Consider the following 19,617-nt stretch of genomic DNA (forward strand, 5'->3'; position numbering starts at 1 on the left):
AAAATGTTGAGAGTAGAAGTAAAACATACAAATAGAATACTATATACTTGGTGCATTGTTACTTTCTACTTTCTTCTTACTGACAAACCTCATCTATTTCCCAATTTATAGTGGATACTTGGTGCATTGTTACTTTCTACTTTCTTCTTACTGACAAACCTCATCTATTTCCCAATCACACCAGACTTAACTTGGTTTGTTCTCATGAAACCAGACATTATCAGTGTTATGATCCTCAATATGTCTACCTAATCTCTGGGCAATCTGACAACTCAATTATCAAAAAGTGCAGATACAGATTACTCCAATTAGAATGCATCCCATGTAACATCACTATATTACAGAGACAATAGTATCATTCAATTTCCTCTCAAATTCTTATTGGTATTTTCCAGGCTCTGTCATTTAGTGACTACCAATTAATTACCTAGTTATTTTAAAATTCCAATTTAAAAAAACACTAAACTCTAAATCATCTTAAAAACAAAGTACGATCAACTCAATTACTTGATGTTGAAAACCCTTTAACACAACAAAAAAAAATTAGCTTTGTTTATATGTTAATACCTACAGAGCTTCAAAGTCTTGACAAATATATTATTTATGGTTATGAATTTCTGAGAAGAAAGCTTAAAAAACCGAGTCTGGGTTTCATTTCAGAATATAGCTAAATAATATACATTATCATAGATAATACTATCTTTCTAAAATGATTAGCTAGAGATTTGGAGGAAAATATTCATTTTGTACCTGGTAATAATATCGAAGAACCCAGCAAAGTCCTTCAACGTAAGACTGTACAACTTTACGACGGAATTTCTTATCAGCCGCATCAACGTCAAATTTGTTCTTGTAATACCGCTGCTTCCAACCAGCTTCCCATAACCTAAAAATCAGGCAAAGTCAGTTTATGCTGAATTAATATACTTTCAGTAATAGATTGATGACTTATATCCCAAGTCAATTTATATTTACTATCCAGGGGAAATGTGAATGAGTTAAACAGTAATGCTAACACAGATTCATTTATTTCTAAAAAATCCACTTTCATAGGATTTATTATCAACTTAATAACAGTTAAATATCAAAAACCCAAACACTAATTCTGATAAGACCATTACAAAACTACTTCTAAAGAAAAAAAGGCCAAGGGCAGCCAATCCCTCTGCCCAGAAAGCAGGCAAAAGAGCAACACCTGGGGTCCTAGGCAGGTGCTGCGGGCAGCCATCCCCTCCACCCACCCAGGAGGCAAGAGAGCAACACCTGGAATTATAGGCAGGAGCCAAGGGATCCCATCCCCACCGCCCAAAAGCAGGCAAGAGAGCGTGCTCAGGGTCCTAGACAGGAGCCGAGGCCAGGCCCCTCCATCCAGAAGCAGGCTGGAGAGCATGCCAAAAACACCACTTTCATGAGCATGGCCCACCACAGCCATGGCTGATAGAAAAGCAGCTTGACACCACAGCAGTAGGCACAGCCACCGTGCAGGAAGCCTGCCAGGTGCTCAACTAGGAGAGTCACCAGCAGAGACTGGAAAGAGAATAGGAAGTCTCTCTCCTCAAGGCCCACTCCAGAGTAGTAAAAGAAGCAACTGCTCCACCAGATAACCAGGCATCAACATAGAGGTACCAGAAATATAAAAACCCAAGAAAATATGACACTACCAAAAGAATATAGTAATTCTCAAGTACCAGACTTTATAGAGCAGGAAACCCTTAGAATGACTGATAAGGAATTCTGAGCAGCAATCTTAAGGAAACTCACTGAGATATGAGAAGACTCAGTTAAACAACATAATGAAACAAGGAAAAAAATACAAGACATGAAGGAGAAAACTGACAAAGAGATAATACCTTAAAAAGAATTCATGGAATTCTTTAAGCAGAACTCATGGAACTGAAAGATTCACTCAACTAAAGAAAAAACACAATGGAGAGCTTAAGCAGCAGGCTACAACAAACAGAAGAAAAAGTTTCTGATCCTGAAGACACTCTTTTCAAAATAACTCAGGCAGACAAAAAAAAAGGAAAAAAGAATTTTAAAAATGAAGAAAATCTAAGAGAGCTAGCAGACAACCTTAAGCTCACAAACATTCAAATCATGGGTGTTCCAGAAGAGGAGGAGAAAGGAAAAGGCATGGCGAAACCTATTCAATGAAATAATAATGGAAAATTTCCCAGGTATAGGGAGAGACATGGACCTTCAGGTCCAGGAGGCTCAGAGATCCCCAAACAGATACAACCCAAAAGATCCTCTCCAAGATACATTGTAGTCAAACTGGCAAAGCTCAAAGACAGAGAATTTTAAAAGAAGCAAGAGAAAAGTGTCAAGTTACCTATGAGGGAGCCCCTATCACTCTAACAGCAGACTTCTCAACAGAAACAGAAACTCTACCCGCCAGAAGAAAATGGGATGATATACTCAATATACTGAAGAAAAAGAAAAACAACCTGCCAGCCAAGAATACCATACCTAGCAAGGCTATCCTTCAGAAATGAGGGAATAATAGGCTATTTTCCAGACAGACAAAAACTGTAGGAGCTCATCACCACACAACCAGACCTACAAGAAATCCTGAAGGAAGTCCTTCATCTGGAATCTGAAAAATGATAATCACCACCACAAATACAAAAGAAAGAACAAAACCCATTGGTAGAACAAAAATACAAATGAGAAAGAGAAAGAAACTAAATTTTAACACCACAAAAAGCCATTATGACAATGTAATAATGCCTCTGCTTTATTTCTGATTTTGGCAGTTTCAGTCTTCTCTCTTTTTTTCTTGGTCAATCTAGATATAGGTTTGCAAATTTTTTTGATCTTTTTAAAGAATCAACTTCTGGTTTTTTTGGTTTTTAATTCCCTGTTTCATATTTTTCTGTTGTAATCTTTATTTCCTACTTATATCTGCTTTTGGTTTAGTTTGCTCTCCTTTTTCTATTCTCTTAAGGTACAAGTTTACATTACTGATTTGAGATTTTTCTTATTTTTAATGTAGGTGTTTACAAGTATAAATTTTCTTCTAAGCACTGCATGAATCCTGCATCCTATAAATTTTGATATGTTGCACTTTGATTTTTATCTCAAAGTACTAATTTTCCTGTGATTCTTTTTTTTAACCCATTGTTTATTTAGGAGAGTTTTGTTTAATTTCCACACATTTGTGAATTTTCTAAACTTCCTTCTGTTATTGTGGTCAGAGAACATATTTTCTATGATCTTTTTAAATGCATTAAGACTTGTTTTGTGGCCAAAAGTAAAAATTAAATTAAATAAATAAATAAAATAAAAAAGAGAGAGACTCAGTAACAAATTGGGACTAGCTGTGTGTTCTACCCTCCATTCCATACATGTATAGAGTGCAAAATAATTGAGTGTTCATGAGACTCAGAGATGGCTAAAATAAGGTCCCTGGCACACAGGGACTCAAGGACCAATGGGTATGCAGATATTGAAACACACGTTATAAAAGAGAGATGGACAATGGGTTATGGGAATATACTGTTTATGGAGAGTACAACTCTTTAAATTGGATTGACAGATTTAGCAAAACATTTAGTAATATGGCCCTTAATTCACTAGCTATAGATTGAGAAAGGCAGTCCATTTAGTACAATTTTTAGCTAACTATTAAGCTCTTCTAATTTCACATTCTTCCTTTTTAAGATCTCCATCTCTTCTGCCTCTGCTCTGAAATTGAGGTTGTGATGCTATAATACATTGAAAAATCTACCAGAAAATAAATATGAAAAATAAATCTACTGAAAAATTTTTAAAGGGCCGGCCCGTGGCTCACTTGGGAGAGCGTGGTGCTGACAACACCAAGTCAAGGGTTAAGGTCCCCTTACCGGTCATCTTTTAAAAAAAAAACTTAAAAAAAAAAAAAAGATTTTAAGAAAAAGAGAACAACCATTTATTTTAAAAGATACAGAACACTTTTTTGCTCACATTTTAATACTTCTTTACATGTTTTTTTGGTTGTGCAACAATTCTAAAATTATATTTTAAGATGGAAATACTGAAAATACTTTATATAGTTCAAGTTCCTCAATTTGTTAAAATATATTTAAACTACAAAAAAAAGCCAACTAAATTACTTTTTTAAAAAAGACATCCACGGGTAACTTTTTTTTTTTCCTTTTTGTCTTCTTTACTGACCGGTAACCGGATCGCAACCCTCAGTGTCGCACCCGTACTGGGGACCGGCAACAGGATCACAACCCTTGGTGTTGTACCCGCACCGCGCTCAGCCAGTGAGCGGGAACCGGTCTCCACATGGGATCCGAACCCTCAGCGGGAGAGCCGCCGCGCTCCCAAGCAGCGCACTCTCCAATGCGCCACTGGGCCGGCCCCACGGGTAACTTTTTTTAATGTGAAAAATGGTTTATAAAATAATCTGGGAACTAGGCAGAAATTATGTGTATACCTACTCTCTCTAATGTTGTTTGTGCCTTAATCCTCATTCAGCCAGGAGTTGTTGATGGCTTAAAGGAAGGAGATATATATAGATATGGACACACATTCTATATCTCTATATATCTATAGACATACATGCCCATATACATATGTATATTCTGATAAAACCTAGAAGCAGGTCAATCAATCCACTAAATTATCATTAATCACTGAAAATACAGCATGAAGAACAACACTTTCACCTAAAATATGTTTTTCTTAAGTGCCCATTTCTCATCTCATTCTCTAAAAGACTTAAATATTTTACTTAAGGAACACAAAGAAACCAAAGAACACTAAAAACTATATATATTTATATATATCTTAGGACAGATCAAGAACATCAAGATGATTCTCCATTAAGGGCTCTTTTCAACATGTGCCAGATCTCACATATTAACTGAGGTCATGTTTCAGAATACACTATACCAATTTTAATTCCCCCCACCACGCACAAAGGATTCATAGAACAACAATTAGGAGAAATATCCTCTATCCATAACATGGATTATCACTATTTTAAAGAAACTGTTAATGAAATAAAAGCTAAGAGCCCAAAGCATTTCTTTGTAGAAGCATTTCTACCTTGATTATCCTCAGCACCAGGATTAAACAATAAAATACTAATTAAGTTACCTATTAAACTAGTATTGATCATGATGGCTACATAGTAAACAAAACAAAAAACATGCTCTAAGATGAAAATCCAGAGTTATAGAAGTAGAGGATAGAAACTAAACATAGTTTGATCACAAGCTGACAAGGATCGGACACCAAAGGATGGTAGAAAAATGCCAAACCATATATATGACCCTTGTGATGTTTCTAATCATTACCACAAACCACATATTCAGAAGCATGGGCTGTGGGCAACTACTGCCTTGTTTAACTTTGAAATACATCATTTTCCTAAATCCTTAATGAGCTACAATTATGGAGATTGTTGGCCTTTTGCACTTGGAGCCCAGGGTTCAATTCTGGAATTATTAAACAAGAGGCTGTTAATTTTATTACGCAACAATCCCAGACTTCTGGATCAATTAAAGAATCAAAGTTTCCTATTATAAATTTTAAGTATATAGCTAAAGGGAAACTCCTCTGTCATGAACATAATTGTGCATATGCAAGTTTGTGGTTTTAAAAAAAATACATATTTATCTCAGCAGAATGATTTTTGCATATTTCATTTTGAGAAAGAATCTTTGCAAATGAAAAGATTAAAGCAAACTATATTAAGTGTCTAAGTGTAACTGAACTTTCCAGGTTAAGCAGCTTGAAAATGTAATCTCCAAACAGTAACATTCAGATCACATAGTCGGAGCTAAATACCTCATGTCTAGCCGATCTAGTGCTGGTCTCAGAGGGAAAAGTGGCTCCGAGAACAAAAACCTGTACGCATACTAATCTAGATACTTATGTTTAACAGCTACAGCTTACACATCTCACTGGAATTTACTGACTATTCTAACCCTACACATTAATCACTGGTGGATAAAAAGATCACAGGCAAGCATCTGAAGGCACTGCTGCTCTAAGCTAAACAGCATTAATTAGACAGCATCTATCTCAGCAATTTGCTAACAAAGCGCTACCAAAATATGGCTTCACCTGACATTATCCTCTGGCTCAGGTTCACTGTCACTGTCTTCTGCTTTTCGTTTAATTCCTCCTAGTGGAGATGGGGAGCCATCAGATGTGAAACTTGCATTAGGAGATACTGCAGGACTCTGCAGACAATTACAACATTATAGAAGAAGGACTTCATTATTCATTTTACACAAGAAGGTACATCCAACTGCTATTACCTACCATGCTTCATGGTAACATGTTTTTTCAAGCTCCTAAATAGATATGGTAAACATATTTAGAAAGTACAGAGACTGCTCTTTCCCCATTCCACCCCTCCCAAAAGAGTAATACAGCACCAAACTTCCTATGCTTAAACTCAAAAAAATTAACATTATTAGGGTAACGATTTTTTCAGAAGAAAAAAGAAAAATTTAATGTTACAGATTTTTAAAAATTATATACTTGAATTTTGTTTTCCTTTAATGGTTCCCTCATGTTATAAATTCACAATCATTTTCCACCTATCAAGTAGCAAAGTTGTGAGGGGAAAAAACATACATAAAATATATACGAGGGTACTTCAAAAACTAAGTGTTTAAACTAGTACAAGCACTGTGGAAATCAACTTTAATGAGACTCTGCCAAAAAACTGTTAAAGTATTTTATATGTACTGTTTTAGAATTCAATATACAAATAAAAATCTACTAGTCATTAGAAAAATGCAGATTTTATTAGTACTTCAAAGACTTGGCTGCCACTTTAAATTCAGTATTATCTTCCCTTTGAACTTAATTCAATTAACATAATAGGGCCCTAAAATATTTTAATATTTAATAAAAGAATTAAAAGAAAATCTTCTGTAACTTTAGTTATTTAAGTTACATGACCAAAAACGTAAGTGGCAGAAAACATTTTCACAGTAAAGTTTTCCTTCTGTTATTCACAGTATATTAGAGATTCCAAGTAAGTTGAATTATTTTAAAATTGAGAGTTCATGGTGGTTAACCATTCAGTAAGTCATCACATTTTTTTTTAAACTCTACACTAATCCATTTGAATTAAATGATGAGGGTAATATTACTATCAATTGTCTAAGTACAGAGAAGCTCTACAAAAAGCAAACTTTCCCAAATTGATTCTTGACTAGCAAGACATAAACTCCACCTTTAGATAACAAAAATATACTTAAAAAAAAAGAAGCTATTCACCATTTAATGCTAAATCTATGCTGCTCTGTCTCTGCCAACGAAAGTATTTCTTTCTGAACATAGCAGAGTCATACAAATTGATACAAATATTTCTTTTTTAAAAAGTTGTTTTTAGGGCCGGCCCGGTGGCGCACTGCGCTAGTGCGCCGCTTGGGAAGCGCGGGGGCGCTCCCGCCGAGGGTTCGGATCCCACATACAGACCGGTTCCCGCTCACTGGCTGAGCGAGGCGCGGGGGCAACACCGAGGGTTGCGATCCCGTTGCCGGTCCCGGTCCGGTACGGGGGCGACACTGAGGGTTGCGATCCGTTGCCGGACACGGAAAAAGACAAAAAAAATAAAAAAAAATAAAAAGTTGTTTTTACAATTAAATCTGTTAAACTGAAGATAGCCTCAGATATAATGAAATCATACTCAGAATGCAAAATTTAAAACCACATACATGAGTAAACAGAAACTATCTAATTAAACATTAACAATGTTGACCATCAGTGGACAAGTACCGGAGACTAACATGCCCAACAGCTAAGATAAAAGAAAACAGGAAAAATCCATAACTTTGAAGTCTCCCTTTAAATGGACTGGTAATTTGGTTTTATGATTTTCTTCAGTTCAGAACATTCTAGGTAAAAATCCCACTCACAAAGATTCCAGTTCCATACCTCCTCTATATAAAAATAATTGTGTTAGGACAGGCTAAGACAGAAACCAGCAACCTGATCACCAATCTTCCCATTCCTACTCCTATGGCAGACATTACTGATAAAACAGTCTAGTTCTGTGGAGCCTAAATGTAATGCTGGAAGCCTCAAAGCAATCACAGCTGGCAGAGTTTAAACCTACTCACCTCCTTGACATTAAGAAAAAAAGTATTCTATCAACAGGTCATTTAAGAATAACAGTCACTCTCAGTTCAGTTCTGGGGGAACTATAGTCACTATAATCTTGAATGATGGGTATTTCAGCGTTTTCTGCTCTACTCAGGTGTCTCACTGCAATCCCTTTCCCTGACCCTCCAAAACTCCCCGTTAGTGGGACAAAAAAACAAAAGTCAAATGGAACAAAAACACAACAGAAACCCAGGCTAATTCTCCCAGATGCAAAATCTTAGTTCTCAAATTCAAATTTAAGGTCCTAAAACTTCTAGGTGTTAATTTACGTGAACATGAGTTGAATCAGCCTCCTGATATGGCAAAATTTCCACTATAGGTTTCCCTTTAATAACGAATATGAGCACCAATAGGATAACTATTAGAATAACGAAATGTAAATATCCAAGCTCATGCAATTTCCTTGTACATATCATAGCACAATACTGAACCCATCATAATATCTTTCCTCCCTCTACTGTTAGTTCAGTCTGTTCCCTCAACCCTGCCGCTGCCACACTGGGCACTCTGAGCTGTGTTGCCACTACAACAGAAACCTGGTGGACACAGTACAGCCTTGCTAGGTGGGTTGATTTGTTTCTGCAGTTTAGATTACAAAGCTCAAACAAGGAGGCACCATGAGGCAAATCCATTTAGTTCCTGAGTTTACAAATATGAAGCGACCAGAGTTTGAGCTACCTTAAAATATAAAATATTTATTCAGATCTATTCCATGCCCGAAATAGAGAGCAAAAGTTCAAGCAGTGAGGAGGACCTATATTTGATAGCCTGAGGAATACCATTTTGCAAAACGCCCATAACTGACCCCTATAAGGAAAGGAAAAATAAGGGAGTAAACCACCCCTTTCTGTCTTGCCTCAGCTGTGAGACATCTGGGTGTCCCAGGCATGCTTCCAGCACCATCCACCACCAAGTTCTTTGGGGAAGGAGTAAGCAATGTGTCCCACTGGATTACAGAAACACAGCAGCCACTTAGCTATCTCTTCATATTCACATGCATCTACAGCATCTACTATCCCATATACTATTCTTTCACATTATTTAAATATCTTCATATTCATAAAGATGGATTTAATAGAGTTAAAAGTACTATGAGGCAAAGATTACAGAAACACAGCAGCCACTTAGCTATCTCTTCATATTCACATGCATCTACAGCATCTACTATCCCATATACTATTCTTTCACATCATTTAAATATCTTCATATTCATAAAGATGGATTTAATAGAGTTAAAAGTACTATGAGGCAAAAGAAATTGACTAACACTATAAAACAAAACAATTCCAGGCTAAGTGATAAAATTCACACCCACACACAACTGCAACAAGCATCTGATATTCACTCTTCAATGCCACATGAAAGTAAGACACTTACAGAGTTATTCTGCATCCTCATTTCATAGGCTGCTTGTCTCGGATTACTGGCTACTTGAGAGCCTGGTGAATTTCTTGAACCCAAGGCATGAGGAGTTAATATTCCACTAGGAGTGAAAGCTGGTTGATCTCTCTAACATAAATGGAAATGAAGGTAGAAATTAAACTTAAATCACAACACAGAATACAAGAAGAAAAGAGGGCACTGGAATTGAGTCATCACTGTAACCACTCAACTACTAAACTCACTAAAAGACCAAATGGACTTGCATTAACATTACAGGGTTGCCTACATTTTGACTTGAAGGTAACTCACACCCTGTAAACAATAATCGGTGATACTTAATAACTTTGCCCTAAAAGTACATATAACACTCCTTTCTAATACAGAGGTAATATATTTAAGTCTTATTATGCTAATCCATTGTCTATTTACAATTTCAGGCAAATAAAAATAATATAATGACTAAGGTAGAAAAATAAGTCAAGTTTGACTTATACTTAGAAAATACAACTTTTATTTACCCTTCATCTTGCTAGAATTTAACTCTTTATTTCCAACTAATTAGAGCTATAATGGTACTATAATAGGTGGTAGTCATAGCTGACTGATAAAACAGATATTGACTAAAAGAAAATAACAATCCATAAGGTAGAAACCAAATATGCCCCTCCTAATCTAAGTGGTTTTGAATGTATCTGCAACAAAAATATAACTCTTTTTTTCCCTTCCAGTTTACTAAAATTGCTCAATTCTAATAAATCATAATAAAAGGCCATCCCTAAACTCCATGAATTTGAAAATTCAGTAAAGAAGACAAGAGGAAAAAAAAAGAACTAAAGAAGTTAAATGACTACACAGCATTACTCAATTAAGTAAGAAAACAGGTACCACAGGTATGAAGAACCAGAAGATCAGAGAAAGGATTGCTCAACCTATACTATGAGCAGAACCAACAAGGGAGGCCTTGTGGAAAAGGTAAGCTGAAATCCATTTGGAGGCACCAAATGAAGGCAACGCTCTGAGTCAGCAGGGACATGATGTATTTAGAAGGCAGCAGGGGATAAGCTGGATGGCTGGTACCTGACCAGATCACTGTGTGTTCTGAACAACAAACTAAGATAGAACTGGATTCTGCGGGGATTAAGGAGTCAGTGGTATTTTGGAGCAGAGAAACAACAAAGTTTAGAGTGTTATGTTCTAAGAACCTAACAAAAACACAGAAATAAGATAGAGTGTAGTAAATTTCAAGAGGACACAAAGAGTTGGCTATTTTTATTACAAAAAAATATTTGATTGTTATAAACAATTCAAATAGTTAAGTGCCACCCTCCTCCCACCCATCAGGTATATCTCTTCAGCCTCCAGAGCTTAGAAAGGGCTTCCTGAAAATTAACACCAGTATTCTTTCTCTGGGTAAGAAGGCAGCTGGGTGGATACTTATGTTCCTGACCAACCCCTACTAGATAAGGAATAAAGCTACTGTAATGAACAACATCCTCATAAATTGTAAACTTACACTAATGCCAATCTCAAATTAATTAAAACTTACCTTCATTCTCTTTCTTTTTTCTTTCTGCCGTCTTCTAAAACTGTCCTAAAAGTATAAAATCCATATATTCTGTCAAATAATTACACAAAAAATATCAGAGTTAAACATTACCAGGAATGATTCAGGAGACAATTTATGTTTTAAAGGAAGACACCAGAAATCTAGGTATGTGATTAAACCAGGCAGTGAACTGTATGTTTAAAGTATTGTTTATCAGAACTTTAAACTGGTGGAGAGACCGAATTTAGATTTCAACCTTTTTCAGATAGTTTCTGACATCACTTCAGGAAAGTGCAAGAGCTATGACAAAGGCCCTGTTTCACCCTGGAGCGAACAGGCTGTCAATATGGAAAGATACAAAATAGCTGAATATAGTTAATAACACGGGAATTTTTAAAAAAATCAACAAGACAGTTTAATGAGGCTCTGTTACCTACAAAGGGCTTCACAGTTCCTAACTCTGTAGCATGCAAGGCATAATAGGGAAAAGAGAAAAGTGGGACTCTATGTAAACAATGCCCCCACCCCTGGCTTCCAAAACGGCAATCCAATGGAAGAAAGGAGGGAAATTCAGATGTATGCACTGCTCACTCTGGACCAATTTAACTCACAAGAGAGGGTCCAGTCCACATTAATTCTTCCCATCCACTCATTTTCAAAATGCAGCCACGGTTTCAACTGGACAGGATTTTGGATTGATCTTGCTCCCTTCTAACTCTGGGCCATTCAAAGGTCTTCCATGCCCAAGTATCGCTGATTATCAAGGAACTGAAATGACAGCTTGGGTGGCATGGCTGCTGCTGTGGCTTAAAACAGGGGCCAGCAGGTACTGTCCTAGCAACTGCATTTCTACCCCCCCCCCCTCCAAGTTAGTCCAGTCAAATGCAATATAATATCTTCAGGAGATTTAAAATTGATGCTTTCTGCCACGACAGGGGCTAAACGTTGGATACAGAAGTCTGCTTCTCTGAAGTGGAGCCCAGGTGACTACCTTAAAACCTCCTACAATACGGAAAACACTGATTTCTTTAATCAAGCTTTTGCCCTCATCTTCAAGGAAAAATCTCTTTTTTAGGTCACCAGTGACCTGCAGATTATGGAATCCATTAGTCAGTTTTCAGTCCTTATCTGACCATGACTCTTTCCTCCTTGAATCACACTCTTCCCCTGGCTTCTGGGACTCACCTGGTTCTCCTCCTTCCCTCTTGCTGGTGCCTTTGTTCCTCAACTTCCCAACCTCTTGATGTTGATGTTCCCCTGGGCCCTCTCCACTTCTCTCCTCCCATGAGAGTAATTACCTGGTCTCATGGCTTTAAACACCCTCTAGATGCTGATGACTCTCCAACCAGGACCTCTCCCCACTCCCATCTCCATTTGGGTATCTCAAACTTTACATACTCCAAATGGATTCCCCACCCCCTCCTTTGCACTTCCCACAGTCTACAGGGTTGCTCAGAACATTTTTCACTTGCTTGGACAAACACTGATACATTCTTTTTCTACCATCTGTTCTGCTGGTCTGTTAAATACCTATTTCTAAGGGTGGTAGTCACATAAGCAGAAGACCGCCTGGGTAGACCTTACTGATCTTTAACCTTATTTGTGCTATGAACTCCTGTAGTAATCTGTCAAAAGCCACTTTTGACACAATTCTCAGGAAAATACATACACCCAGAAACCTTCATATTTAATTTCTGAGGGTTTCCCCTGATGCCCAATCATGATGAAGGACATCATATGACTTCAGGGACACCAAAAAGACTGAAAGCTTTAAAATGCCTTCTCCACCAGGTAGCTGGAAACCATATTAATTAAAGCAGAAACACTAAAGTATCTATCAAGTCCCAAACTTTCCCCTCTAATGCCAAGTTATCACCAATATTTAATGGTACAGAATCTGCTAAAGCCACATAAAAGGACTGTCTAACACAAGGTTTTTATACCAAGTAGTACACAGTATGTATAGTTTTTTGTTAAGTGTAAATGGCAGCAAGTCAAGTGAAGCCACGGTAACTGTTGAAGATTTGGTTAATAATGGTTGTTCCGGTACACATTTGATACCCCCAGACAAAGCTAGTTCTGTAATTTAATTTGATAGGTGAAAATTCTTGCCATCACAGAAAAAGATTACCAAGTACTGAATGCTTTTGGAAAGAATACTTATAGTCAACTCACTGTGTTAATAAAATGATGCCCAAAGTTCTAATTGCCACTAGCTACAATACACAAAGTTGAAAGAAAATCTTGTCAGATTCAATGGCACTTTGATCTATTAGGAGATCATGAAGCAATGTAGCAATATTATGCTATTTGCTTCTTATAAAATCAGTTTCTGAAAGGATTTCCTTTACTCTGTTTCTAAGAAGCTACTATCTGATCATTTTGCCCACTGCTGGCCTCCCTTGCCATTTCAAACCCACTCTGCATCCAGGCTGCTGCCTTTCCACTCCAACCATCTCCCCACGGCCTTCCAACTCCTGGCCACAGACTAGGTGCCTGTTCATCTCACTCTGACCCCTCGGGCAGCACCAATGGCTTCTCCTCTCTTTAGGGATTTCCTTCCACCTCTCTAGAACTGGCCCATCTTTCTCCTTAAATGACCATGCTTCCCAAAACTTCTGTTGGGGGCACTTTCACTCCACACAAGATCGCAGAGAATTCAAGTTCACAATTATGCTTCAAGTAACTGCCATCAGCTAACAGTTCTCAAATCCCTTTTCAAAAGACTTCTGTCCTGAACTTTACACATATCCATCCAACTGCTCAACAGACTTTTCTCCCCTCAGGTGTTGTATAGTCCCTCAAATTTAATATCTCCAAAATGAAACTAAGTTTCCACTTTGTCCCCACCCCAACTCACTCCACCCCCAAGTGCTTGCTATCTCAGTAAATGCACCAGCAAACTCCTAACTGCCCAAGCCAGACACCTGAACTTCTCACATAAGCACGCACCCATCATATGTAATCAATTTCAAAGTGCTTTGTTACTTTTTTTTTTTTTTTTTTTTTTAAAGATGACCAGTAAGGGCATCTCAACCCTCAGCTTGGCTTGGTGTTCTCAGCACCACACTCAGCCAGTGAGCAAACCAGCCATCCCTATATAGGATCCGAACCTGTGGCCTTGGTGTTATCAGCCCCGCACTCTACCAAGTGAGCCACGGGCCGGCCTGTGCTTTGTTACGTTTTATTCCCTTCTTTATGTTTCGATTTCTTACTTAGGAGCTGCAGCCTTCCACAGATCCTATATTCTTCCAACCCTCTCCCCTAGGTGATACAATCCAACCCCTTTACTCCTAGAGTACAAGTTCCTAGGAGTTCCAAGGTCTTAACCTGCCTTCCAGAGCATAAGTATTTCCTATAAAACATGGCAGCCACTAGCTCAATCCCAGCATTCTTCTAGCCTTAACCTTCATTTCATATCCCATTGATTAGACAGGTGTTAATGTCCTAATTAAGATTACGAAGAGAGGAAAAAAATTACAATGCAACTCACAGTGTGCAATACATAGTTCTACACGGCAAGCATAACAACCTTTATAAAATAATCAAAGCACTGACTGCTCATGATTACATTAGTGTCCATACACTATAATGATATAACAATGCACTCAAAGAGGTTAAAAGTACAATCACAGGATCATCACAGCCTATTAGGGACAGGAGCAATTTTAGCTACTGCAATAGAAACACTTTACCTCATCATCCTTTCTCTTTTTAAAAATGCTATCCTCAACTTCACCAACTGCTAACATGATCATCTGTACTCTTTGCAGATTGACATAACCACTTTCTGTAAGGTAACCCTGTAAGTGATAAAATACATGTAAAATGATCTTCTTATTAAAGCGAATATATCTGTTTTGAAATTATTAAAGAGTGAACTCACCCCAGTTTTGTGTACCACATTTTTGTATATGTTAACCAAACGGTCGATTGCACCTTCCCTGCCACCAAGAGACAAACATCATGCATTAGAACCAGTAAACAATGTAAAGTCAAGAAGGCTAAAACAGTAGCTTGAAAAACCACACAAATACACATACCTAATCTCTAACGATGGCAAGTGAGGAAGGAAGTCGTTTCCCACAAAGAAGCACATGAAGACCCAGTCATCAATGCTCCTCTCGATATCAAATGTAAATGGTAGGCTAGCCATGGTGAGTTCTCTTTCCAAATACTACAACCAAAAAGAATGCTGCCATTAAAGCTATCAAAAGGTACCCGGCTTTAGATTGCCGATTCCAGTGATTATTGCTACATACCTCACGAAGAACATTAAGCCGAAGGAAGATAAACTCTCCCTCTGCGCAAGGAAGACTATCTGCAAGTTCATCATGCTGCAAGAATGGGAGAGATTAAACAAGTCTACCTTGCTATCTGTTCAACCAAGCAAATCATAAGGCTTTTTCTAAAACAAGATCCATTTTCATATTATACGTAATAAATTTAAAAAAGCTCACCAAACCATTTTAAAATAAAAATTATCCATAAGCCCAATCATACCTAGACCAAGGCTCAGCTAACATTTTCTGTAAAAAGCCAGATTAAATACTTGAGCCTCTGGGGAACACACAGGGTCTGTTACATATTTTTTCATGTTTTATTTTGTTTTTACACTCCTTTAAAAATTTAAAAATTCGGGCCGGCCCGGTGGCGCACTGGAGAGTGCGCCGCCTGGGAGCGCGGCAGCGCTCCCGCCGAGGGTTCGGATCCCATGTGGAAACCGGTTCCCGCTCACTGGTTGAGCGCGGTGCGGGCGCAACACCGAGGGTTGCGATCCCGTTGCCAGTCCCCGGTGCGGGCGCGACACCGGGGGTTGCGATCCCGTTACCGGTCAGTAAAAAAGATTAAAAAAAAAAAAGGAAAAAAAAAAAACGTAAAAATTCTTCTTAGCTCATGGGCCAAATCTGAAGGACTATAGTTTGCTAACACCTGACTTACACCCAACCAATATTAATATTTTGATGTATATGCTTCTAGCCCCTTCTCTGTGAACATACATGCACAGATACATGTAATTGCCTCTGCTGTACTGCGTATCTGAAATCATATAGTACATTACATTCTTATCTGCTTTTTTACTCAACAATATTTCTTAAAGAGGCACCACACTCTTAAAACAGAAACAACTTTAAAGGGGACTGGATATAACCAAGTGAACCCAAAATACAAATAAACTGGAAATAACTTAAAAGTATCAAGAAGCTTAATATATTTGATTTGCAGTTCCTTTCAAGAAGAGTAACCACTTGAAACAAATAACTTCTACAAACAAATCACACACAATGGGCATTATGTAGGAAACCTAAGTCTCACGTAGAGATATAGGCTATGTTAGAAGAAGTGCAAAGTATAAGAATGAGTGTGTGCATGCTTCTGAATAAGGGCTTACTTTAATGTGCACAAAAAGATACATTTCTGTGAAGGGTAACAGAGCAAGCAAGTAAAAAATCTAATCAACCATAATCTTCTCTCTATCCATTTTTAAAATGAGGCAACTTAAATATACTTAGTTCTATTTAATTGTATACTTAAAAATGGTTAGAACCATATATTCTGTGTTATGTATGTTTTACCATGATAATAGAATTTTTTTAAATAATGAGGCAACTACCATCTCAATGTTCTTACCTTTCCCTTCTTTTCTCTTGGTAAACCTTCACAATCCTTAACCTCATGTCCAAACTGATTACAAAGACCACATGGTTTGGGTTTGTTTGGTTTGAATTCTTCTCTAATGATGGTAAAGTTTGGTTCATGTGTAGCAAGGCCAAGCATAATGAGATCAGCTGTCAATGGACAACAAGAAAAAAACTGAACAGTGAGTACTTTGAGTATCCTTACCATAACAAAGAACTGTAAGACACCAACACAAGAAAAGACCAACAGAGGTAGTAAAGCCTAAAACTTCTTAGTAGGCCTCAGTCAACAAGAAGTCCTCCAGATGTGTGGACCTACAACACAGACTACCACTCAGGATTAAACACTTGGGAAATTTTCCACTTTAAAGGTATGTGCAGCTATATTAAAAGGCTGAGAAATGTAAAAAAAAAAAAAAACCACAGATGATCATGATCACAAATCAAACAGCAACTCGATACTTCCCTTTCAAATACGAAATTTTCCACTTTAAAGGTATGTGCAGCTATATTAAAAGGCTGAGAAATGTAAAAAAAAAAAACAAACAAACAAAAAACCACAGATGATCATGATCACAAATCAAACAGCAACTCGATACTTCCCTTTCAAATATAAAATAAACAAGGAATTTTATTCAACACTCTATCCCACAGATATGTACAATCGTTTCAACAATTAAAAAAAGGCCATATTAGAATTATCAAGGAACCATGAATAACCCATTACTACATAAAAACCCATCAACTTGCTACGGTTTAATCCAAGAGAAGCAAATCCTGAAGACAAAACTCACCATCTGCTCCACATAAACAGTGATGAGTATTTGGGTCATGGTTAGGCTGGGCTAAAAAGGGGAGAAACATATATTACATATGTATAAATATACTGTACACCAAAAGAATATCACATCCTACCAAGTATTTTCTATTTAATGGCTTATCTTTTTTAATGGATCATATAATCAAACATTTATGAGATTCACCTCTTTGTCTTCTAATGTAATCCATGATTTTATGCTCTCCTTCACCAGGTGCACTAGCATCAGACAAAATAACCTATTAAAAAAAGTTTTTAACACTTTCAGCTCATCCCCAATTTTGTACAGGCACAAAAATCAAAAGAACTAAATATCTTAAGAAAAATTTAGATAATTCTATTAAGATAGTGTTATTAATTCTATTAAGACAGTGTTATTATTAGCTGGAAAATGTTCTGAATAAGGTGTGTGTGTCTATGTTAAACACCAAAACTACTTCACTAATTAATCTACTACATGGAATGAAAAACAAAAAAATATCTGGGTCAGACTTAGCCATTAGAAAAACTGATCAGTTCACAAGTTCCTACTATTTTCACAATTACCCCAGAATACAGCACAAAATCATATAAGCCCTGAGAATAATAATAAAAGACAGCCATGATATACAATTTACCATATCTAATTAATAGGGAAACAAGCTTATAAACCTAAAATTACATAAAAGTTCATTTAAATTTTACTTAAATATTTATGAGAATGTAGCCATTTTTTAAAGGATTTAAAAAACTTTAATCTTACTGTATTTTGATATATAGTAACAGAAACTTCCATTTAAAAATTACCTTCCTATATACAAACCTTAAAAATTATGAATCCGATTTTATGGCTTCATAGTGATATTGAGAGGACAAAATTGGCATTGAGAGAAAATTCAGCTAACTAAAACCTGACCATGCAAGGCACCTCATTTCCAATAATACTGGAAGATTCTCTTTCCTCTGACAGTCAACTAGCTTTTTACAAGGGGAAAAAAATGATAAATAATATCAGATATATCAAAGTACAGCCTCAAGTGATCACCCTAATCTTTCTGAAGCACCAAAATGTGAAACTTACTGTCAAATTTTTCCATCCAGGGTCATTATTTAAGCGATCAGCTATGTAATAGCGAAGACATTTAGCAAGATTATCCATGAACTCAGTTCCCTAAAATGATAAAAGGAAATAAATTAATCTATCATTTAAGAGTTAGCAATAGCTAGCAAAGTATGAGACTACTTACTGGTGTAATACAGTTGCTGTCAAATCTTTCTTTTATTTCTTCTGGAGGAAGAAAGCCACCTAGAGAAAAAAGCAATGTTTTGTTTTCCACATAAAAAGTGAGGTAAATTACTCAATATTAAGCCAGAACAACAACAAAAAAGTTCAAATAAAAAAGAAAGAAAAGTGTTATCACCTGAAGAGCAATGTTCCCTCTTTTGGGAAGAAAATAAGATTACTCACCTCAAATTTAAATTAAGCTTTAACAAGACTATCAAACAATATATGATACACAAAAGATACTACATCATTACGTAAGAAAACAAAAATTATTAAGTTCTTCCCCCTGCAACGGGAGAATACACATACACACACACACACACGCACAGGTTAAGAGGTTTTAATTTTTATAACAGCTCTTATGATATGGGTGCCTGAGAAAAATAAAATTAAAATGTTGAGTTTATCACAGTGATATATAAGAAATAAAATATTCAGCTAGAGATATAAAAACCCTACTTCTTCCTCTATATCATGATTAGCTGCTTCTGAAGAAACAAATATACTTCATAACATCTTCAAAAAGGGACATCTTTAAAATCAAAAACATTCTGTTATAAATACAAGCCGGTTTAGAGTCTTAACTACAAGCTGCAGCTCAAGTAACTATACGTACACTTTCATGCTTCCAGCAAATTAAAATAACAAAATTTGTCAAAATTGCAGGCCTGAGCCGACTACAACTATGGAATCTTTTTTTCAACCGCAAAGTGCAATTATCTTCAGTCAATAAATTGTGGCTTTCCTGATCTGTTATATTGCCTTATGTAGCAGACCACCAAACAAATTACCCTGCTACAACCACGTCCCACCTCACACACACGTGTGCTGGGAGAGAAATAATCCCAGC

At 36.8% G+C, this 19,617-nt stretch overlaps 1 protein-coding gene across 1 annotated transcript in view; it reads right to left on the bottom strand.

Annotated features, from left to right (window-relative positions):
• The window catches only part of XRN2 (5'-3' exoribonuclease 2), a gene marked incomplete at its 3' end in the record, with an annotated part of 78,444 nt that overhangs the window by 22,026 nt on the left and 36,801 nt on the right, over window positions 1–19,617 (bottom strand). The window contains exons 5-17 of the mRNA XM_008581566.1: window positions 18,730–18,788; window positions 18,564–18,653; window positions 17,670–17,742; window positions 17,481–17,531; window positions 16,679–16,836; window positions 15,310–15,384; window positions 15,091–15,224; window positions 14,934–14,991; window positions 14,743–14,850; window positions 11,048–11,092; window positions 9,496–9,627; window positions 6,061–6,179; window positions 751–886 (exon numbers count right to left, since the gene is read on the bottom strand). Of these exons, the coding sequence (XP_008579788.1) occupies window positions 751–886; window positions 6,061–6,179; window positions 9,496–9,627; window positions 11,048–11,092; window positions 14,743–14,850; window positions 14,934–14,991; window positions 15,091–15,224; window positions 15,310–15,384; window positions 16,679–16,836; window positions 17,481–17,531; window positions 17,670–17,742; window positions 18,564–18,653; window positions 18,730–18,788 (1,238 nt within the window). The remainder of the gene's footprint in view (window positions 1–750; window positions 887–6,060; window positions 6,180–9,495; window positions 9,628–11,047; window positions 11,093–14,742; window positions 14,851–14,933; window positions 14,992–15,090; window positions 15,225–15,309; window positions 15,385–16,678; window positions 16,837–17,480; window positions 17,532–17,669; window positions 17,743–18,563; window positions 18,654–18,729; window positions 18,789–19,617) is intronic.

Source organism: Galeopterus variegatus, unplaced genomic scaffold, assembly GCF_000696425.1.
Source record: "Galeopterus variegatus unplaced genomic scaffold, G_variegatus-3.0.2 Scaffold2395, whole genome shotgun sequence".
Taxonomy (NCBI): domain Eukaryota; kingdom Metazoa; phylum Chordata; class Mammalia; order Dermoptera; family Cynocephalidae; genus Galeopterus; species Galeopterus variegatus.